Genomic DNA, 24014 nt, shown 5'->3' with positions numbered 1-24014 from the left:
CATTTGGTGGATTGCTGACATTTGAGTAACTTTTTCATTCTTGCTGTAAAGTGGATGAGTTCCAGGCAACTGTAAACACAGTTTGGGGCTTTCATCCATACTTGAAACAATTCAAGCATGAGCAAGTTCAGAATGCAAATAGGCATGTGTCTGAGAATGTATGTACAGTTGATTGAAAGACTTCGGGGGTTGGGGGGGTGGGTGGGGGGGAGGAAATGCTTGTCCAAGGTTTCTTGTCTGTGAGAGAAATGGGTGACCGATACTGGAATGATCTGTGTGGAAAGGACAAACCAAACTGATCTTCCTAAAAATTGATTAGGAAAAGTAGCCTGGAGCCATTCTGATCAACAGAGGAGAACAGGCACAGAGCAACCAAAGGTACAGATGGTTTTGGTGACAAATACCTACTGTCGGAGCCCAAAGTACAGCCTATTGCAGCCAAGTAGCGTGACTTGGTGGATGCTTACTAAGCAAAGTTGTGCTCTGAAAGTTACTGTTAAATACAAAAAGGTGTTCATCTTGCAAAGGATTAATCAATCTGAAAGCCTGTCAGACTGAGTTGTATTGCTTGTGTCCTCCTTACTGTAGAACCCAGTTGCTGGAAAACCAATGTTACTTTTTTCCTTAAATACTTCAAAGTATTAGCAGCATAATGGCTGAAGTAGTGACTAGGAAATGAATGGTTCAGAGAAAAAGATTAGAAAAGATACTTCCAAGATCTGAGGCAGAAATTAGATGTGTAACCTTTCAGTATTGGTTGTTTTTTGGGTTTTGTGTTGTTTGGTGGTGTGGTATTTTTACCTGAACAATAACATTTCCTTCTGTTAGTTTGTAAACTTTTTTGGTCAGTTCTGTTAGGGGGGAGCTTGCTTTTTGGTGTCGATTTCTTAAAATGAAGGACATTTCAAGGAAAATGCTGACCTTGTAAATGTATGAGTTCTGGTTGGGTTGTTAGATGATCCTAGTTCATGCCCAGCATTTATGTTTACATGGATCACAGCTTTATTTATTAATATAGGAATGGGTCCATATTTGTCTTTTACTGCTATGAAAAGCTACCTTTAAAAATTACTGCTATTTATCATGATAGGTGCATGTTTGGTGTAGGTTTCTTTTTTTCCCCCCCCCCCCCCCCCCCCCCCAGACAACTGGTCACCCATGCAATACTAAATCAATTGAGAATTGCTGTATGGGAGGGGAACAGAAAAGACCACAGGTGAATGTATTATTGATCTTTTTGTGTCAGAGGTGAAAACTTCCCTTACAAGCAACTCTTAAAGCTTACATTTTCTAACAAAAGTGTTAATTTTGAAATGGATTCTGGGTTTTGTTCCGTGGCGTTTTGCCTTTGTATATGTATTTCATTAAACAGTGTGACTATTAATTGTGTGGCAAAAATGGCAGCGTGTGTGTGTTGGGAAGGGGCACTGTATTTACATTTTCATTAAAAGTTTTGGTGTTTGTTTCAGAAACAAAGGGAAAGGGCAAGGAACCTGAACTCAAGAGGAGAGGAGTTTAGCTTTGTATCCTGTGAACATTCAGACTCCTTCATTGCCAGTTTCAGCATTCCTTAGGGAGACAGACAGGAGTTTTTAGCAGTTCAAACTAAACACTTTTTGCTAGTCTTGGAAATAGTTAAAGTAACTTGAAGTATCTTTTGGATACGAGTGAATGATATGTGTATGATTTGAGTGGATATGAGTGAATCATCTGTAGGAATTTGTTACTGTCAGATTGCATGTTGCATAGCTGTTTTGTGCATTTGGTTTTAATGTGTGTTCAAATGACTATCAAAACCAGTAATTATGCAAAAAGTACTGATGGGAAGTGCAGTCTTGATCACAGTGTGCAGTATACCTATGGGAGGTGGAGGAGTAGTATGAGGTTATTCTTTTTTTTCTGCTCAGATTGAATGTTTAATATGAAACAAATCATTGGTTTCATAGCAGTACTTGGGTCTACAAGGGGACTGATACACTTTAATATCTCCAAATGTTCCTTGAATGCTGCTTTTGCAGTTTTTCAGTTGTAGGCATGCTATTTGAAGTAGTTTTCATGAAAGTGAAGAGTTGCAGGAAGAAAAATTTTAAAAAAATTAGATACTTGAAAACATTCAGCTGGCAATGGATTGTTTGAGCATGGCATAAACATAATTCTGGTATCTGGTAATGGTTATATTTCAGAAACATGCTTGTAACTCATTTGGAGGAAGAAAAGCTAGTTTTTCTGGAATAGACAAACTGAAATTATGTATTTATAAAGGCATCACTGTAAAATCTCATTTATTTTAAATTGAATTTCCCTTTGAAACATATCTGACATCTTTTCACTAGAGCGAATTGGTGTAAATCTTGGAAGAGCTGGAGAAAATAAATGTAGTTTCTGTAAAAATAGCTTTCATCAATTGCTGGTTGGAGCAAAAGACACAAAATGAATAAACAAATCAATGCTAGGGCAGCGTACATGTCTTACCTGTTAACATGGCCAGAAGGTGGACACACTAACCTGTGTCCTATGACATAGTATGTCCCTTCTGCTGTTGTTTGGTTCTGTGGTTGGTGTAGAAATCATGTGCATGTGAATATTATGTTGTGTGATTATATTTAAATCTTTTTTGTCAGTTCGAAGCTGGTCAAGTGGTTGCCATGCTAATTCTCTTACCTTGTATCTATGTATGCAGTGAGCTGTTTGAGTTCAAAGTGGATGTTTTAGTATATACTTATGAAATTTTTTAAGCTATCTTTCTTTACATTAGAAGGCAGGGGAAAGGTCTAATTCATTTGTAAATTGCTTCCTATGAAGCAGCTTTTATGAATGTCTCTGTTCTTCCAGGATAATAATTTGGAGTAAGAACAGTGACTAGGTTTGGGAAGTGAACATGTCCAGTGGCTGCCCATGTGGTATCAGTCAGGCATTCTTGACTGGACTCTTCTTGGCCTGAGTGGAGAGGTACTTCTGAGGACCTGGAGCCTCCTGCCATCCCACATGAGGGTTGCCTCTGAATAGTTGCAAAAGTTCACAGCAGGACAATTGATTTCTGTTTCTTTACAAGCTCCACCTTACCAAGTGCATGTGCTTGCACCATAGAAGCCAAGAGCAGGTTTAGCAACTTTTCATCATGGATCCTCGGTCTCTCCTTAGGAGACTTCAAATATCTTTTTAAACTTCCCTTTCTTCTCCTCTACCTTTCTACCCATAGGCCACTTGCAGATTGTTGTCCACTCCAGGCCAGATCTGAGCCAAGTTCTCATCTTCTCTCTTCAGTGGTGGTTCCTTCTTGAGGTGTGTGAGTAGAACGCAGAGCCTTCAGCTCAGGCAGGAAGGAGGCCTAAGGGTGGCATGTTCTAAATTTGCCTGCTGAGGTCAGGAGGTGCTGTCATTTTGTAGAAAAAGAACTCTCAACATTTGTGAGCAAACCCAAGCTGCCACGGAGACAATAATCAGCTGCAGCCAAAAAGGTGGCGAAAATGTGCTGGTGAAGCATGGTGGCAAGAGAGAGCAGGGCATTGCTGGAAGAGTGGATTATGCCAAACGTACACAGTCCTAGAATAGCCACCATTTACTTGAGGCAAAGATCGTAAGAGTGAGAAGCATGCAAATGCCTGATCAAAGATACAACTGACGTTGTATTGTACAGAAGGCTGATAGCAGTTGCTGCCTTTCTGACAACCTCAGAATGTGTTTCTGGCATCTTCTGTGTTCTACAGTGTGCAGTAGGCCTTTCGTATTTGGACAAGAGAACACCGTAAGCGCAGGGAAGTACCTTTTTTGGTACAAAGCTTAGCTTTTGTCAAGGTGTGGGTCTGAACTTTTTGTCATTTCCTGTTTTCTCTTGAAGTTTTCAGGAAATGTTGACAGCATGTCAAAATATTAAACATAAAGGCTGTAACATTAGGGTGTTGTCAACTTACAGAAGCAGCGACAGCAGTGAGATTTTGATGGTTGCCCCTCTATTCCTTAACTTACTCAGTCGAGAAATCCAGTTGAACTCCTCTTGTTTTGCCTCATGTGTTACCCAGAAGGGTGAAATGAAGTAGGGTTCCCCAGAGTGGGTAAGTTAAGAGGAGGAAAGAGAACAAGCTGTCTGGGTTTTATCTTGCTTGCCCCTCTTATCAAACAGTTTATCTCCACTCTGTTTTTATTGTTACCATTTAACCTGTTGCTCTTTGAGCTGTCCATATGCACAGTTGTTGCAACTGAATGTAACTTTTTTCACCTTTCTGATTCTTGGCAGTAGGGTAATGCATATGAACTGCAAGATGGTTGTAGTTGCTTGTGCATGCTGAACTCGGTTGTATTCCTGAATTTTATCTCCCCTCCTTTCTTACTTGTTCAGAATGTCTCTGTGTCTTCCTATTCCTTGCTCCCTTTTTTCACAGCGCAAGACTGTTGTCATTTATGTGCCATAAATTAAAACAAAATAAAAATAATATCTAAGTATCTAAATCCTATTAGATTTCAACTGTATATTGAGTTTGAAGTCGTTACTGACATTTAAATATTTTGAACCTTTGAACAACTGGAGCTGCACAACTGATGGATTGGTGCAGGAATAACGACGACTGATAGGAGAGGAAGAGAGGGTATGCACCCTGTCAGGGAAAGAAATGTTCGTGAAATATCCAAAAGATCCCGTTGTAGCAGAGAGCCTTAAGAGGCCCCAAGTTCTGCAGAGTTTGCGTGGGAGGGTAGGTGCTTCCTATAAACCAAACCTTTTTCTTTTAAGTTTGTTGTTACACGTTTCCTTTCTAGCTACTAGTCGGATCTGGGTTTAGGGCTGTAGCAGTGTGAAGTACTTGGAACACTAGCTAAGGCTTTTCAGAGCTGTGCTGTGAGAGAAAACACTGTGAAATTCAAATTTATCCTTCTGGGCATCCCAAAATGGACACTTAACACTAGTGGAGATTTTTTTTTTTTTCTTTTTTTTTTTTTTTTTCCTCCACACGAATTCCATTACATTGGCTCTTTAACAAACATTGTTGTCTTGTCTCTGACATAAGCACGTGAATGTTTGGGATAGGAGGAGTGTGGTTGTTTTTTTTTTTTAATTTATTCTTCTTATTTGCATGGGTGCTACACAGAAGGGCATAAGGAAGTGAGTTGGAGGGTTCAAGTAATTTGCAACAGAGGAGGACAGGACCATGAAATTAGACTTTAATAGATGCTGATAGGAGTGTTTGTTAGTGTATATTGAATTGAGTTGTTAGTGATTTCAGGGGAACATTATGGGTCTTTCAGGGCAAGTCTTTCCTGTACCGTAAGGGGATGGAACTAGGGTTGCTTGGCAGACCTGTACTCTGGCATTTCTTGACTGATTTGCTCTTCGACTTTGCAGCTTTAATACGACTTTCTTTACCTTTCATACAGGTGAACAGGGATATAGGTGGTGTGCACAACCACTGAAGACTGATTTGGAAACAGTCTGCTAACATGACAGAAGATGTGCACTTGCACTATGTAGTTCTGAACATCAGTTTCTTGGATGTTTATAGAGGGATGCAGTTTTATGGAGGAAATGAATTACCATGCCTATTTTCACTGTTCCTTTTTTCTTTTTTTTTTTTTTTTATTTTTGAAGGCTTCGTAGTGAATCTAACTACTTGGAAATTTAGTGGGGAGTACGTTTCTTTGTTCAAAACTGTCTCAGACTTTGATTTCACTTAGTTTTGAATAAGATGGATTTGGAGTATAATTTGGAGTTCAAGCTGCATTGAAGTTGTGATAGCTGGGGAAGAAAAATACTGGTACTTTTATCTTTGCACCTGAGTGTGCAAAAATATATTATGTGCTGATTTGGAAGTGTGCAGAGGGGGCTGTTCATGTCCCTTCACTGGCAGAGGTTTGTGCTGAAATGTAATAGAGCATAGTGTGTGTGGGTTTTGACTTTTTTTTTTTTTTCCTGTCTCATACTGTGTAAACTGTCATACTAATAAAATGCTGTGTATTTTGTTGTATACTAAAAATACAAAACTTGCTACCTTTTTTAAAAAAAAAAAATCAACATTGCCCCCTCCCCCCCAAACCAAAGCTCCAAGATCACTGATAAAAATACAATTTTCTCAATGAATTTTTTTAATTATAAGTCTTGATGGGCCTCTTAACAGTACAGTCTATGCTAATTGTTTGCATGCCATATCTGCCTTACATGACTATTTTGGCCTGCATCTAGCCACTTTTCTGAAGGCCCCTCAGGCACTGATTATTTAAATTAACACGATGGTAAAGTGCTTCTGTGATATCAGCGGTGCAGTGAGAAGAACTATGCATATATTTCTGATGATATGTTCATGTGCAGAAAGTCAAATGCTTTCAAGACTCAGGCTAATTTTGCAGATGTGGGTGAACTGTACCATGTATCTGTAGGTTGATAGTGTCACAAGGGAGAAGGCAGAGCAGTTTTCAGATGCTTTCAAAAGAGGCTGTGAAGTCCATTGTCTCGGGAAGAGAGAATACCACTGTATAGCGAAGTATGTTGTAATTTTCCCTGACTTTCTCAATTTTTGTTTCTCAGACTGCATCAATGGAGCACATTCAGGGAGCTTGGAAGACGATCAGTAATGGTTTTGGACTCAAGGATTCTGTCTTTGATGGCCCAAACTGTATTTCGCCTACTATTGTCCAGCAGTTCGGTTATCAACGCCGAGCATCTGATGATGGCAAAATATCAGATACTTCCAAAACTAGTAATACCATTCGTGTTTTCTTGCCCAACAAGCAGCGCACGGTGGTAAGTCTACATTACCTTTGTGTAAGAGACATTGTACTGTTCCCTTTGCTAACACTATGGCAGGTATGTCAAGCTCACACAAAGTCTTATTGTAACTAAGTGCGTTGTCCTCGGTTTGTTAATTCCAGAGGACATATTTTGAAAACAGTGTGTCTGTATTTTGAGAACCTGTATTTCCCTACCTCAGTGCTGTATTTTTCCAATACACATGAGCACGATACTTTACTCACTGTCTTTGAATGTTAAATACGTAGTTGGCTGACCTAAACACTGATGCCTGCGTGAAGTAAAATACTTAGTCATTGCTGTCACCATTTTCTTCACTTGGATGGTCATAGTGAAGTATGGTAGTTAAAGCTGAAGTGAAACTTCTTGAGGGAACGCTTCTATTGGATTTCTTGGAGTTCAGTGGACTAATAATAGTCTTATGCCAAGTTCTCTGAAATCTAAATTAAGCCTTTTTCTACACTTAAGGTAACTCCATTTGCCTGCATTTCTGTTACTTTTTATAGGCTACCAACTTGTATGCATGCTGTATAAAATCCAGTTTCACAGAAATTTAGTAATTGTAAGAAATGGAAACATTATAAAATGGATTCAAAACTTCCTTTACATAAGCATGCAATAGTTACGTTTGTGGCAGAAAACATGCCTGCCTGGCAGGTTGGCCTAATGTGTGGCAAGTGAAATCGGAAGGTGCAGCAGTCTCTTGTTACATCATACAAGCATTTTTATTTATCTATTCATTAACTTCAAAAGTGAACAGCTGTGCAGTTTAACTTCTAAATAAAAAAAAATAATACTTTTTGGGTCCCAAAGCTTAACCAAATTCTGTAATCACTGACTAAAACTTTTTTCCTTTGGCCACAGGTAAATGTGCGAAATGGGATGACCTTACATGACTGTCTTATGAAGGCACTTAAAGTAAGAGGTCTGCAGCCAGAATGCTGTGCAGTTTTTCGACTTCTTACTGAACCAAAAGGGTAAGAGTCTGGAATGTTTTATGTGAAACTTTCAACTAGAGAATGTAATAATCTTGGGTTTAGAATAGCAGCGTTAATGCTTTCTTCCTCTCTCACTAGTTTCTTTTTAAAAACACAAGTTGTTTGTGAACACTTCCATTTTGCTTTCTTTACCCTCCTCTAGGGCAACTCCTTCAGCTTCCTGGGTATTAAAAAAAATATTTTTGTTTTAAATCTAAGTATTAAAAATGTTCGAAATTGAGGGGTACGCTCAAGTGCTTGTAGTGTTCTTGCAGAGGCTTTTGTCATGCTCTAGTTGAAATGATGATACGCCTTTGTATTCGAGATGTGTTTTTCCTCTGCATTTGTAGTTGATTAAACTTCAGTGCTAGTGATTCTTAGCCATCACTTAAATGAACATCTCCTTTGTGTGCTCAGTTTTAAGGCTCTGCATTCCTCTACAACTTTTCAATGTTTGGATTTAAATCTCACTTCAGATATTCCTTATTTTTTGTAGGACCGGGGATGCTGCTATTAAATACCAAATGATTCTTTTACAAGCTGAGGGAGTGAAGGTATCTCATGGAGTTAATACATTTAACTTCACACCTCTTAAGGCTTGGGCTTAATGCTCTTTTAAGCCTCAGTCATGAGGCAGTCATTTGTGGGTTTACTTCTCTATGTAACTGAGTCCATTCTGGGGTCACCAGTAACTTCAGTGCTGAAGCACGTAATATGGCTTTCATGTCACTAAGTCTGCCATTCATAATTTCTTGTTTTGTTTATAAGGGTATTTCTGTGACTCGATTACAGCTTCTAGGTGTCTTATTTCGAATAATCTTTATATCTAATGACTTTTACGTTAAAAAATAGGAAAAGAGGTGAATTGCTACATTTTCAAAGTTGCTTCTAATTTTTTAAGTGAATATAGCTCACTATAAGAGGGTAGCCATGCTTTTTTGTATTTGTTTCCAGTTCACTCAAGAAAACTCACAAAACATAAATCATTGATTAGGCCAGCTTTCTTACCTCCTAACTAATTTTGTTGTCCCCATTTTCTTTCTTTCAGAAAAAAGGTGCGTTTGGATTGGAATACAGATGCTGCCTCTTTGATTGGAGAGGAACTGCAAGTGGACTTTCTTGATCATGTTCCACTCACTACACACAACTTTGTAAGCTTTTTATTTTCTGTATTTTGATGTAAATTGTGTAAATTGAACAATGTATTCAACCAAAGGATGGTTTAGGCATTGGGTACCTTTTGGCTCTAAACACAAGGTAGGGATTTCAGCAGTGATGACTTGATTCCTTCATCCCTACTTCCCACAGATTAGATTGGCTAAGTATCCATTTGCAGTGAAATGCCAGGATTCTATTTATGTTTAGTGATTCTTAGGTGTCAGAGACTTTAAAAGCTCACATTACACGTATTCTTCAAAGATCTGATGATTGCCACTTTTATTTTATATAAATACCTACTTCTGTAATTGTCATACTAAGATACCATGTCCTTAAAGTCCAGAACCAGGAGATAATTTGCATTTTCAGCCTCTGGCTCATCAGTCAAGAAAGAGTGGATAAGTCTGGCAGCTTTATTGGACTGTTGGTAATTGTGAATGTACAGGGGTGCTGTTAATTCTGCAAGGTCATAATGTTTTGTGAGCTAATGCTGCCTCGTAATTTGAGAGAGTAGGTTTTTTTGGGGGTGGGGGCAGCATTGAAGACTTTAGATTTGTAGTTTCTTCTCAAAAACAGATTATTTGCCCAGTGTAGAGCAAATAGAGAGCTGCTGTTTGGATTTGGTTTTTTTTTTTTTTTTCTTTTGTGAAGAGATAATGCCTAACAGTTTTACCTGGCATTATTTTGTTCTCCCTGAGAAGGAACTCTGTTCCTATATTCTAGCCTTTTTGTTGTTTTGTCCAGAAATGTATTGTGCCAAGTGGCAAAACTAAATGATAATCATTTAGATCCATTAGAAAGGTTAGCATTAATTTACAAAAACTGGAAGTAGCTTTACTTTTACATTTTTAGAAATCTGGAAGATGTCCAGATCTGGAAGAAGCTCAGGCTTTGAGGCTTCCTCCAACAGTACACTCCGGAGGAAGAAACCCTTTGGTCCATTTTAGTGTTTTTTGGTTTTTTTTTTCATATTTCAGAAGCCTTAAAATAAATGTTAGATGTCATTTAACAAAGTAGAATTTCCTGAACCTGTTGTATTTACTAAGGAATTTATTTCATATGCAGGAGGTATTGGTTAGTCATAAACAGACAACAGGCATTTTGATGAACAAACAATAATTAGGCAGTTCTTACAGTCTAATCCTCCTTCACTTTGTGATACTAAAAACTTAATTCTTGGCCCACGCAACTCTTACCACCTTACTGAGTGCACAATATTGACAAACACTTTTCCTTTTTTTTTTTTTTTTTTTTTTTAATTTAAATAATTAGATAAACAAAGCCCTAAATGTTTGTAAGCTTTCCAGGTTTCTAACCAGACTGGAAATATATGCAAGAATACTCAGTTGTGGTTTTAAGTTCAGTAGCACTTTGGGGGTACTGAAACATTTTAACATGGTATTTATTTATGTCAAGCTCTGAAGTTGTTAATGTCGGCTAATGAAGAGAAGCTAGTAGCTTGAATTAATCGTTTAATGTTTTCTAGGCTCGGAAGACATTTCTAAAGCTTGCTTTCTGTGACATCTGCCAGAAGTTCCTGCTAAATGGGTTTCGGTGTCAGACATGTGGTTATAAATTCCACGAACACTGCAGCACTAAAGTTCCAACCATGTGTGTCGACTGGAGCAATATCAGGCAACTCTTGTAAGGACTGTTCCTTTTTAATAGCAACACTAACTCTCTGTGACAGACAAGCATTGTTTTTTTTTTAATCTCATTATAGAGATAAAGTTGGATTATTGGGGTGTAGTCATTTTCATTGGTATACAGAACTTGTGTATTGATTTCATGAAACAGTCAGCAATGGTTGTCTACTGCCAGGTGAAGAAGGCCATTTACATTAAATGCATTTTGTTCTTGCTGTAAACTTTAATATTCTGGGACAAGCAAACAGTTTCTGAATGACCAGGCAGTTGCTATAATGCCTGCTGTTTCAGCAGAGTAATAGTAATTCCTCTAGCATAACGCTTCTTTTGGAAGGAAAAAAGGTCATGATTCAGTTGGTTTTTAGCTGTTGGGAGCGTGAGTGTTCAGAACTAACACAACTTTTGACACCCTGTTGAAAATGCTTGGAATGATGAGAAAACTGAGGAAGGATAATACTTTCCTAATGTTGATTAGAAATATGTTAGAAGAAGTTGTTTTATGCAAAAGTGTTAAAATCTAGAACTGATTTTATGTGTCTTGGTGAATGTTTTTTTTTTTTGTAACGGAACTTGGTCATATAGTTATGTATTTTCTTATACTGACCGGTCATTAGAGTGTAAGATGACTTGTGCCACTCGATGCTACCTGGTTTTAATAGAAATTTAAAAAAATTGGTGTTGAATACCCTTCCAGGAAAATCTGAGGTTTGATGAAAAAAGATTTGTATCATAAGTTTAGAAAGAACACGTAGAAATTTTCTTTGGGAGTCTGAAGTCATAGTTTTCAGTCATACCATACGCAGAGGGAAAATACTATGTATAAGAATGCGTTCATGAAGTTAATTATGCTGGAAAGAAACAGCCCTTTAAATTTTCAGCTTTCAAGAGCATTGTACAGGAGGTAGTGTAGCAGTTGAAATTGTAATTGTTTTTGTTGATATTTCAGATTGTTCCCAAATTCAAATATCAGTGACAGTGGTGTCCCTGCACTACCTCCCTTGACAATGAGACGGATGCGGGAGTCTGTCTCCCGGATACCTGTTAGGTAAGCTAGTATTTCCTGTCATTTCTGTTTTGGGAAATACAGTCGTTTAAAAAAAAACGCCAAAACCAAAAAACCCCAACTCCTCAAAAATAAAACAGTCGTATAGAAGGTTGGGACAAATGTCCAAGAAGGCAACACCACTTCATTGTAGGTAATATATAGTGACCTTCCTTGTTCTGAGATTCAAGCAAAAAGTGATTTGGGTTTATTTTTAATTTTTAGTCTTAAGACTTTAAGAGAGTGTATTAAAGGTTTTCTGGGGACCTTTGTTTTCCTGCTTAAGAAAATTCAAGGCTCCCTTTGTTATTTTTGTGGATTAATTTTATTTGATCAGGTGGTATACATGTAAGGGTTTGTAACTCGTTTTGCATGACTTGCATACATAAACTAAAATAACATTCTAATGTTACGATGACAGATCAGAGTTTAAAGAGAGAACAGTGGAAACTGAAAATATGTTCCTCAAAGAAAATTCTGACACCTACAGAGAACATTCCTGTAGTTTTAAATGCTAGAATAAAAATTGCTTTCCTTTCAAAGGGGCCTGTCTTCTGATCCTAATTTATGCCTGTATTCTTTTCCTTGAAATTCTAGAGGCTGGAGAGGGCAGGCCATCTTTTGTTTTTTCTACATCCCTTTGAAAAATCGTGGCCTTTTCAGGAATGAGGCACAGAGCACGTAGCTGACTTGCAAATGGTTCTATGCATTTATTTATTTATTTTAGTGGGAACTGCATCAGGAATTGATCTTATGTTCTCTTTGCCATCTTACTCTATCTCCAGTATCGTTGAACAATGACTCATTAACTTGATAGTTTTTTAAGCTTTTTGTGAAGGCTGGATGGTTTCAGTTAAGATACTTGTGTGATTTGGGATGAATAAGGTTTGAGTGACCTTAAGTTGTGATTTATAACTCTTTGTTGAACTGGATTCTAGTGTTGGCCTCCTTTTAACTGGTATTGGGTTTCACGACTTCCTTGCTGGCTGTTCTATGCGAACCATTGAACAGCCTTGCAAACCTTTACAAATTCAGGGCTTAGCAGTAAAAGTAGCTCTTAAGCTGTGCATTTAACAGCGAGCAGTTTGTTTAAATTTCACTGATCTGAATTAATCCAGCAAAGCCAGTATTTTATCAGCATATTAAATGTGATTTGGTGGGGATTGAGGTGAACTGTGGCAAAATTTATAATGGCAGAAACAGACATGTGAGCTGACAAGATCTTCCAAGATTTTTAATTTGTTTCCTAAGTTAAGCTGAGAATGATTCAGCTGACCAAATAGTTTAGTTAGTGTGCAAGTCCCAACTTTTTCTCTGTTTGGAATTCTGCATGTATTGCTTTTGGACAGGTTACATTGAACGGTATTTTTCAATTGCTAGAGGGGAAAAAATAACCACAACTTTCATTTTCTCTCTTCTTTCCTTCTCAGTTCCCAGCACAGGTATTCTACACCTCATGCCTTCACATTCAACACATCAAATCCTTCCTCTGAGGGCTCTCTTTCCCAAAGACAGCGATCTACATCCACACCAAATGTCCATATGGTTAGCACTACAATGCCTGTAGACAGCCGGATAATTGAGGTAATACTGGTAGGGAGGGAATAGCATAAAGTTAAACTAAAATTGTGACTGGCCATCTGAAAGTCACTGGTTGCTTTTTCTTCTTTGCTTTCTGTCATTTGCTTACTGTTTGCCTTAGTTGGCTGAGTGATGAAGAATATAGGTGTCGTGTTTGCATAGAAAGTTACTAGTTTGTTCTTGCTGTCTTTATCAACTCTGCTGAAGTTCTAGGTAGATTTTTGGTAATTAGATCTGTAAAGATGTGGGGGGAGTTTTAACAATCAAGTTTCACAGACCTGAAAAGAAAATAAGTTTAGTTTTGCTGAAGAAATGCTTATTACACATGTCTAAAAATGTTCTTTCAAACTTAAAATACGGGTTTTTTGGGGGGTTGGTGTTTATTTTAAATCATACCACAGGTACTGCAAGGCTGCGTATAGTTCTCAGAGTTGGAACACTCGAGTCAAAACTTATTGGCAATATGTTTTGTGTTATACCTGTATGGAATTAACAGCAGTTCCAGGCTTGTGTGCTAAAGCCGTCTGTATCTGAGAATATTTCTGCTGTTACTTGCTTTCAAGCACTTTCTCTCTTTTTTTTTTTTTTTTTTTTTTTTTGCTTTTTTTCCCCCCTACCTTTGACAGTAGTGAGAGACAGCTCTTTGAAGTCAGGCCTGAAGTGGTTGGTTGTTTTGTTTTGTGATAACCTTAGCAAACTAAGGGAGTGGTGTTCAGGAAAGGCTTGCAGAAAGCAAGTGCTGAACTGCAGGACTTCAGAGAGTGCTGCTGTTTGGGGTTTTTTTAGCTCTGGAATAGTTTTTTAAACTCTTGAAGCCAGGCAAAAGCCTTCGACTGCTGAGTTCACTTGTGTCTTCAGCTGGTAGTTTATAGGCTTGTGGGAAATGTGAAGATTATCTGAAACGTTCTAGAGAAGTCCTCTGGACCTTTGGAACTGAAGACAAGTGCACTGCAGCCCTGGGAAGGTTTTTTTGGTTAGAAGCTTTTTGTCAGCTGGGTTTTATGGGGGAAGATACCTTCCCTTTCCCTTCAGTTTTTTTAGGCTTACAGCTGTTTTTTACTGCTTCAGAAGCCTGGCTGACGTTTTTTTACGGCATGAAAAAATAACGAATCACTCAAAAGAGAATATGAACTAACTTTTTGTATTAATAGTGTGATGAGCCTTTACAAGGAGACATTGCTTTGTTTATGCATAGCAGTAAAGACAGAAATACTTTCTGTTCTGGCTCTCCAGAATATGATGAGGACTAAATAAAAATGGCTGTCATGTCTTAAAGGCAATAGCTCCTTTTCCAAAAGGCTTAAAAATAAATGTTTAAAAAAAACAAACGCCACAAAAAAGATAGTAGAGACCTCCTAGTATGACACGAGAAAGACCACCTTAATAAAGTGGTTTACCAAAGGATGGGTACTAGTGAATGTTTGGGTCTGAACAGGAATAGTTACTTAATTTTATTGCACTTAATTATTATATATCAAACAAATTAGGTTACTTTTTCTTTCATTTATGCTAACATTTAATGAAAAAAAAATATTTTTTTATACTTCCTCTCTTCTTTTCTTTTATCTCTTACTGTCTTGGCCTAGAATAACAGCCTGAATGCTTCTCCCAGTTCCTGGTGCAGACGATTTTGTTTGAGGGGAAGAGTAGGTATTTTCTCGGTGCCTGTTGTTTTCTTGTGATTAACAGGATTGCTATAACTTGTAAGCCGTGGCAGTGTCCACATGAAAGTTTAATCTTGAGTTGATGAAAATCTTTATAGCATGTTTATACTTAAATATTGAGGACGCTAATTGGAAGGGGCGAATTGGTAGAAGAGATTAATTTTGAGTTTAGCTGGATGAATCCATACTGGTCTGAAATTTGGTGTGAATTTGAATAGGTTTGGATTTAGAGATGCATTTGGTCACACAGTTTTTAAAGGAAAACCTTCTCAAACACATCTGTTGTGTGGCTTTTTTCTTCTGGAAACTATTTTGTTAAATATAACCGTACAAACCCCTTAGATTAAGAACGTGATGTACTATTTTTATTTCACGTCAAAGTTGACAGACTACAGCACTGTGAATAGGATTATTTGTGTTGTAAGAACAACTCTAAAGAACACTGGTTTTGGTTCATTTGCTGTGGAATTTGTAAGCAAAAAAAGGTATTTACATCGGTATTGAAGTTCAAAAATATCTTTTTCTTAAATAAGAATTATGTATGTACAAGTATGAGAACAGTATTAAATTTAGTTATCCTTTGCCAGCTTGCTTGAAAGCAGTTAATGTTCTCAGGCTGATGTACAAAACCCATCAACTGTAATTAATTCAAGTTCTTAAAGATTTTTATTGTCCTCAAAATGGACAAAAGTAGTAACTTGCAGGAGTTCTTTTTTGGTAGTTTATGCAGATTTTAATTCATTTGGGTGAAGAGTAGAGATACTATGGAAGAATACTATGGAAGAATATAGAGTCAAGTTTGGGAGAATGCAACTAACTAGCTAAAATTATATATTTCATAAATGATTCTTTACTAAGGATAGTCTGAGTTAATTTGAAAACCGTATGGTGGAATGTAGGCTTGTTTTGTCTTCCTATGAAATCTTGCATTTATTACTCTACTAATCAGTTAGAAAGTTTGAATTGACTTCTATTAACTTTGACGGTATTTAACATTTCTGTAGTGCATGTTCTTGCTTTGTACTTACACAGTACCTGGATATTTTACCTTTCCTGTATGTACTTTGGGATAATACATAGCAGGTGAGAAAAGTTGTAAAGTCATGTTTGTCAGAGCTTAGTTTATCTTGTGCATGGCTGTAGAATTGTGTTGTAAAGTGCCTGTGGCATGAGGTGAGAGTTGTCGCACTGTACCAACTAGTGACCTGTGTAAGAATATGGTTTGCAAATGTCGTCAAACCTTAATCTGTGGGAAAATGTTTTGAAAATTAGATGTTTTTGTATTAGGGCACTAGATGTAGTCTTTTTTTGGGGGTTGAAATAGTATGGTAGAGGTATTTCAAAATGTTTATTGACTTGGAATATTTTAGGGGCTTTTAAAAGTTTTCCTACTTGTAACCCAAAACCTTTTTGAGAACTTGTCCCTTAGAGATAGAGGACCATCACAGGAGCTATGTTCAGGTCTGAAATAAAAGCATGTATAAAAATCCAGTGGTGGGAATGCAGATAGTATTTCTGGTGTTTCTTCTTGTTCTGTGTCCTTTTTTTTTTTTTCTTTTTTTTTTTTTCTCCTCCTCCTCTCCTTTTTTTGGTAGTCGTACCTTTCAATATACTATGAATATTTTTGATGTTTTGTAAGAAATCATGGATTGCATGGGTTTTAGCATATAGGATTCTTGTAACTAGAAAATAGCCAAGCTGCAATCTTTTGGAGAGTGTTGGTCAATACTGTATCGCACTTGACCAAAACCATCAGGAATTATTTCAGTACTATTTCTGCTTGTTCCTTTGTATGCTTTCATATATTTATTAACTTTATTATCTGTCTTCTGTGTTTTAGGATGCAATTCGAAGCCATAGTGAATCAGGTATGGTTTTTACAAAAATAATTTATAATATTATTCTGTGTGTATTTTCTGGTTCGTAAATTGTTTTTCTTCTGGTTTTTTTTATTTAAGCCTCACCCTCTGCTCTGTCTGGCAGTCCTAACAATATGAGCCCAACCGGCTGGTCTCAGCCTAAAACCCCAGTCCCAGCCCAAAGAGAGAGAGCCCCTGGATCTAATACACAAGAAAAGAACAAAATTGTAAGTATGGTAATATTTTTTTTAAAAAAAGATGTTAAACTGTGCTGGGGGTAGTGGTGTGTTGAGATACGTTTCTGTACTTAAAAGGCAGTAAAAGCTGATGGTCATCTTGGATTGCTCTATACCATGCGTATTTAATAGCAGTATAATGTTAACTACCTTGGAAAAGATAGCACTATTGCATTGCATTATAAATACCCAGAACAGTGTGTTCTGGATTGAAAATTAATTTCAGACAGTATTGTGAAATTGTTTTTCAGTACAGATTCAAGGACTACTTTTCTAAATCTTCAGGGGCTGTATCTTTTTTACTTTTTTAGTCTGTTTAAAGTTAGCCTTATTATCACTATTTGAACCATGTTGCCATAGCTTCTATAGAAAGCAGATATTGATAATACCATTGTTTCCCAATAAAATTAGTCAAAATATCCCAGAGAAAAAAAGATCTAACAGAATGAGAGTTTTCACTCAAAGGCTTGATTTAAACTAATGGGCAGGGGTAAGGAAAGAAAAGATAGTATAATAATGAATAATATATGTAATTTTTTGAAGGCTTACAAGATTTAAAAATGAAACTACAGTTGCTTAGTGGGACTCAAAGTTGTTAATCACTTAGATGTTTGAGAATTCTGCTCTCATCATTTGTGTTTCTTTTTAAATATGTAAATGAGTTTTAGTATCGTGATTTTGAAACAGTAAGTTTCTTAAGTATTTCAGATGTTTTTAGGTAGTTGCTTATAAAATATTTGTTCCTCTTAAGATCTAAGACCAAGGGGTTTTTTTGTAAACAAACCCACCACCCCTCACAAATTGAGGCAAGAACAAAAGCCCAAACTGCAGGACAAAACTCTCAAGGTTTCAGTGCATCTTAAACTTGTATGATGGAAGTTATTTCATTCTTGGTGTGTGTATATATAAAATATTTGTTTAAATACTTAGAGTAAAAGCCCTGTCGATTTTTGTTCCAGAGGCCTCGTGGACAGAGAGATTCCAGTTATTACTGGGAAATAGAAGCAAGTGAAGTCATGCTTTCTACCAGAATAGGGTCAGGTTCTTTTGGAACAGTTTACAAAGGCAAATGGCATGGTAAGTTCTTGACAAGTGTTACCATATTCTCAAAATGTTGATAGGGTAGGACAGCAACCTAGAAAAAGGTAAAATTGTTTTAATGGTGCTATGTGCGTATCAACCACCAAAGGTACTAGGGGAGAGATACAAATTTCCTGATACCAGTAGTGGTGAAATGAAGGCAAAGAACAGACATCAGAATCTGAATCTGACAAAATGCCATCAACATGCTCACTATATTGCAACCAATGTTTTCTTTATTACCGTGTTCTACAACAGCTTGTTTTCTGAAAAGATTTCACGTTCCATTAAGAGGATTGAATTAGCAGAGTTAGCTTGGAATTTTCACAGACTGATGTTAAATTATATTTACCTTTTGTTTTAATACCTCTATGGTTTAATTAGCATACTTACATTCAAGGTGGCAGGGAAGGGAAATAAGCATAAATAGTTTTTTTTGTAGAGATTTTCTAAGGGAAAAACAGTTGATGTGAGACCTTATGATATAAAGGTAGCTAGAATACTTTGAAAAGAGGCACACTGCAGAACTGCAGAATTAGTTTTGAAATTCAGGGCTTGTGATTTAAAAAGAAACACACACAAACCCCTCCAGGGCCTAATTGTCATAAAATAAGCTGACCAAAAAAAATCTGGAAACTTATCTTCCACTCTCTATTTTAAAGGAATAAATACTTGCATGTCTTAAAGCCCAAATATTGTTAGCATCAATGGAAGGACTATTCTTATGCTAAAAGTGACATTCATGAACAGTTAAACTGATTTTCATTATGTAAGTAAAATGGAACGCAGAAATCAAGAGGAAAAATAGGTTAAGTAGGATTTTGCTAAACAGAATAATAAATGAGAATTTCTTGTCAGTGTTTATTTTAATAAAACAGTTGCAGCTCCTTGTCTTGTTAGGATGTTTTGGAGTGTTAAACAGGAGATGCATGGAGCTACACGTTTAGAAAGAACCCTCAGCTGTGTGCAGAAGATGGCTGTAGAGCTGTCTCCTAACTCAATATTGATAAGATTGAATATCTTATTGTAGTAACTGTTGGTAGTTTTCCTGATTTCTCAAGAAAGTCAAAGTTAAATTACTAACTTATTTTTTTAAGTCATTTGCGGTGTGGTCTTAAAAGATTTAAAGGTTTATATTTCTTGCAAATCTTTTCTGTTTAAAATAAAACTGGGAGTTCACTGCACAAATTAGTGAAACTGCAGACTTTTTTGTAGTAACCTATTCTAATAATACAAATGCAGCAATAAAAACGTCTTGGTGAAGCTAAATGAAATTAATTTGAAGCGGGCAGGTTGCTGCAAACTTAAGTAGAAAGTCTAGATTAAGTTAGAGATGTTGGGTTGGGTTTCCTAACGTGCCCAGCTATGAAGGGCTGTTTGCAATGAACCTTTGGAGAGCACCTGTAGAAGACTGTGTACAACTATATGCAAACCGTTTTAGGTTTCCAATAAGTTTCCCTGACTTCAGTCTTCCAAAATAAAAATGAAGTGTCAAAGACAGTCTTGCTCTGAGGAGCGCGTGTCTCTTGAACAGGTATCTTGCACTTCCATATTTTTCCAGATTGTTCTGATGGTTAAGTACTAATTTTCATATTTGCACCGCTTCTGTTACAGACCCCATTTGGATCCTGTAGTGTCCTGTAGCATGCTTCTAAATTTAAAAGGCGGAAAGAGAACCAAGGCAGTTTAAATGGGTTGGAAGACTACCTATCATAAACACTCACATTTCCCCTTTGACCCTGGTAATCAGTTCTAGGGTTTTGGTGGTTGGGGGGTGGCGGAAGCTGATTTGTCTTCAGATTGCTGCTAAACAAAACAAGTGCTATTGTGTATTTGTTTCTGTAGAGAAAACTGCTTGGGAAATGCCATCAAGCCTAAAAAACGTGGCACCTGATTTAGTTAAGAACAGTATACGTCGTCTGTGGAGCAAGGATCATGATAGAGAATATATTGAAAAATAATCTGAAAACATGTGGCCTGTAATCAGTGGATGCTGCATCCTTGCCTTGTGTGGGCATAGCTCGTAGCAGTAGACTTCAAGCATTGGTAGACCATTTATTGGTCTTGCATTGCGTGTCAAGAGGAGTTGCGGTAGAAACTGGCTGGTTTTGAAGCCTGTGATTTTGGTAGTCACGTGAAAGAGTGTAGTCTTTCTATCAGTTCTTCTCCTGTTCCAGCCTGTAAGCAGAGACATCTGTAAATGACAAAACATAATGCATACTGCAAATGTGTGAGATGGTTCTCTTTATGAACATGCTAGAGGATGAAGTAGGAAGTGTATTGCATTTACTGATGTTAAAGGAGGAAGATATAAATATATAATAATGTGTTCAATATTTGCTCATCTTTGACTTCAAATTATACAGCAAATTAAGCAACTGGTAACTACAGTGGAAGATACTGCAGTTAACTCAGGGTGCCCTGGAACTTTCAAGTACCAGTTCACATACCCTTCTTCATTGGCAACTTTTTTGTTTTTTTAATTAGGCAGTTAGTATTCCTAATGTATTCAGTTGATCATTATATTCTAGAGACATGCTTAACATATTTTTCACGTATATCTTTGAAGAGGCCATATTTAGAAGAAGAAAATTAGTGATTGTGTGGTAGCAGAGAAATCTGCCACTCAGGATTTTTTAAATGTAGGTGATGATTCTGTAATCTTAAGTGGCAGCAGCCTTTAAAACTATGGGATAAGCCTATGTCAGGAGTATAGCACCTCTCAAATCTTTTTACTGCATGTGGACTAAAATCTGAAATTTCAGTTTTCCTAAGCTGCTTTTATCTTTCTGTGACAGTGTCAAGGCAAGTTTAATCCCCCTCTTGAATTCTAAAATGTGGTCCCTCGATAGTTAAAATGAATATGATACTTGCTTCTTTCACTGAGGAATCAGTCGGTCTTGCTTTCAGTGCTCTTACTTTTGTTAGAACAGTTGGCTTCACTCCACTATTGTACCTTTTTTGAATCAAATCAGTTCCACTGTTTTCTGGATGTATGCTGTAAAGGCTTTTACAACTTCATTCTGTAGAGACAGTCTCCAAACAGATAGCACTGGGTCATCATATATTCCTCTCTGTTACCCTTTAACAGATACTGAAATTTAAAGCAAGCACTGACAGTGGAAGTGAATCAAATGAAGATTTTAAGTAAAACTTTGAAATGTATTAGCTTAATAGTAAGGTAGTCGGCTTCCCATAGTCCCCAAATTTGTTATTGAAATACTATAATCAGTTATATTGTTCATGATTTCTCTGCTATTCCTGGATAATTTATCCCTCTCATTCCTGAAATTTAGCAGTATTGAAATCTAGAAAGTTTGGTTTTTAAATGAAGCTTATATTTTAAAAGGATGTGTGTATGTACCTATATGTTTTTTTTATAGGTAAACATATTAAAACTTTAAGATCTAAACTTATATATACACCTTTGTATTTTTATATAATTATGCTGGCTAAAGCTGGATAGAAAAAAGGGAAAGTGATGAAACTTTGGATACTGTTTGGAAGCAGAGAGACACTGATGTGACTGCTTGAAATAATGTGCTGAGAATGCACCTACACTAGAATACCTTCCGTGTCTATTTGAGATTTTAGTAGCTTCATATCTTGCAAAAAGAACGTGTAGCTCTAGCCAGGTGTAGCTGTTAAAAAAAATAAAGGGAACAATTGATGACTTCTTCCATTAGCCTGAAATTCAGGTAAATGAATTGCTTGATACTACAGGCGTTTGTATGTCTGCAGGAAAGTCATGACTTGTGTACAAATTAGTAGAGGTATCTTGTGCACAGATTAGGAATTTGAAGTGTACTGTGTGTTAATGTCATTTTTTTTTTGGGGGGGGGGGGAAAGCACTGCATTTAAAGTAATTTTTATGGTAAATGTATTTTCAGGGGATGTAGCAGTGAAGATACTAAAGGTTGTAGACCCAACCCCAGAACAGTTCCAGGCTTTCAGAAATGAAGTGGCTGTATTAAGGTGAGTTGGTAGTTTCGTTGCTAAATTCTGTTACTTCAAGTTACTGTATTTGACTGCTACCCCTCCTGTAAGCAGTCGTGCCCAATATTCTATGTTTGATAAGACACAAAAAGCAGAGATAAAGAATAAAAAAGAGAGAATATAGTGATACTTCTGAATATTGTTGTGGAGCTCTGAGACAGCAGTCATAATTCAGAGTATTTCAGTGGTTCTTCACTGTTTCTGAAAGTTGACCTTGGAGATAAAGCATACTAATACCCATAACTGTTCAGGTCACATTTGGTATGCAGTAAAAGGTGACAATTAATAAAGTCTGTCATAATTCTCATCACTGGACAGAATACTTGAACTGTACCTTTTAAAATTGCAGCATAATTCCTTTTTTTAATGTATACTCTGATCTACATAACTATTTTCTGCTTTCAAGTACTGTTTTTGTGGTGTCCAGTTAACTACCTGTAATGTTAATCCTGAAACTGAACCAGAGTACGTAAGAATTCTCTTCTCATCTGTTAATTTCTTCGCAGTTTATGACCCTTTTGTTTCCTATTGAGGTTCAGTCTTCTATCTACGTTTTTCACTTTTTCACAGCTTTCAGGGTCATTTCTGTTATTCCAGTAACTTTTTCTAATACCACTTGCAAGCACGAGCCTTGGTTACTGATTTCAAAACCTTTGAATTTTCATGACACCTTTTTTCTAAAGGCTGATTTTAAATAATTTCCTTGGAAGTGAAAGTATTTTAACTAAAAAGCAGAAATTCAGCTGACGTTGTTTAAAAAATATAAATTGGCAATTCTGGTGTATTTTTATTATTTTTAAAAACAAACCTTACACACACCTCCACCTAGCAAAAAAAAATGCAGGGAACTTATGTTTTTGGACACAAAGACTGAAATAGGTTCCTTCAGCCAGGAATGCATTTTTAAAAGAATTTGATAACGTTTTTTGTAAAGATACTAATTTCTCTTTCTCTGCTTCTTTCTATTAGGAAAACTCGGCATGTTAATATTTTGCTCTTCATGGGCTACATGACTAAAGATAATCTGGCCATTGTTACGCAGTGGTGTGAAGGAAGCAGTCTGTATAAACACCTGCATGTTCAAGAGACCAAGTTCCAAATGTTCCAGCTCATTGATATTGCTCGGCAGACGGCACAGGGAATGGAGTGAGTAGGATAAACAATGCTGGCTATTTTTGTTCTTGGAATGGTGTTTCCCTTCTCTTCCCCAAACCCTAATATGCAAAGTTACTGCACTAAAATAGTAACAAGGCACAATGGTATATCAAGGAAAGATTTTGTGCAGCCTTAGTTCAGCACTGTTGTGTGCATTCTTGCTTTTGTTAAGTATCTTTTTTCTTACCTTAGTTCACGTTAGACCACTAGTCATTTTAGCAGTCACTTGTCTCTATTTTATCATCTTTTGTAGCTTGAGTTCTTACTGCAGTGCACTGGATCAGATCCTATTTTAAACATAGAATTATTTTTTTTCTTCCCTGTATTGCTTACTGTAACATTGCAGTGTTTGGCAAACACTAATTAATACTTGTGGTGCTTCTGTGAGATGAGAGGATGGCTGTTCCTGCTGTATGCTTACAGGGTTCACAGTTACAGGATTATTTTGGAAGCATTCTCCAGATACCTGAGCTGATACAGTAACCACATCACTGGTCTTTCAGAACATGTTGTAATGTTTGTAGCATAGAAGATGCTGTCATTGTCTGATGCTGTCAGTGCTCATCCGAGTTTGTGGGAACAGCCTTCGTAATGGCACTTTTCTGCTTTGTCTTTCACAGCTATTTACATGCAAAGAATATCATCCACAGAGACATGAAATCCAATAGTATCCTTTCCTAACTTCATCGTATTTCCTTTAACGCGAGAGTGATTTGTTGTTAATACAGAGCTTCCTGGGGGGTTGAACTAGCTGTTTCAAATGTATGTAACTCCTAACGAGTAATTCTTGTTGATTGGTAAGAAATTACTTTTTAGCAAGGACTTTGATAGAACATACGTGCTTGCTTACCAAACTGTTGTGATAAAGATGGAAAACGATGTGCAAC

General features: G+C 36.9%; 1 protein-coding gene across 4 annotated transcripts in view; it reads left to right on the top strand.

The window, feature by feature from the left end:
* The window catches only part of RAF1 (Raf-1 proto-oncogene, serine/threonine kinase), a 44158-nt gene that overhangs the window by 12371 nt on the left and 7773 nt on the right, over positions 1 to 24014 (top strand). For 3 of the 4 annotated variants that reach the window (XM_037384663.1, XM_037384665.1, XM_037384664.1), the window contains 12 exons: positions 6512 to 6727; positions 7598 to 7710; positions 8759 to 8861; positions 10355 to 10512; positions 11461 to 11559; positions 12987 to 13140; positions 16642 to 16669; positions 16760 to 16887; positions 17856 to 17973; positions 21867 to 21951; positions 22942 to 23118; positions 23748 to 23794. In XM_037384663.1, coding sequence (XP_037240560.1) covers positions 6521 to 6727; positions 7598 to 7710; positions 8759 to 8861; positions 10355 to 10512; positions 11461 to 11559; positions 12987 to 13140; positions 16642 to 16669; positions 16760 to 16887; positions 17856 to 17973; positions 21867 to 21951; positions 22942 to 23118; positions 23748 to 23794 — 1417 coding nt within the window. In that variant the 5' untranslated portion in view covers positions 6512 to 6520. The remainder of the gene's footprint in view (positions 1 to 6511; positions 6728 to 7597; positions 7711 to 8758; positions 8862 to 10354; positions 10513 to 11460; positions 11560 to 12986; positions 13141 to 16641; positions 16670 to 16759; positions 16888 to 17855; positions 17974 to 21866; positions 21952 to 22941; positions 23119 to 23747; positions 23795 to 24014) is intronic. The other variant, XM_037384666.1, reaches the window with a different exon arrangement.

This window comes from Falco rusticolus, chromosome 4 (assembly GCF_015220075.1).
Source record: "Falco rusticolus isolate bFalRus1 chromosome 4, bFalRus1.pri, whole genome shotgun sequence".
Classification (NCBI taxonomy): domain Eukaryota; kingdom Metazoa; phylum Chordata; class Aves; order Falconiformes; family Falconidae; genus Falco; species Falco rusticolus.
The sequence above is the reverse complement of the archived record's forward strand: the minus strand, read 5'-3'. Positions and strand labels throughout refer to the sequence as shown.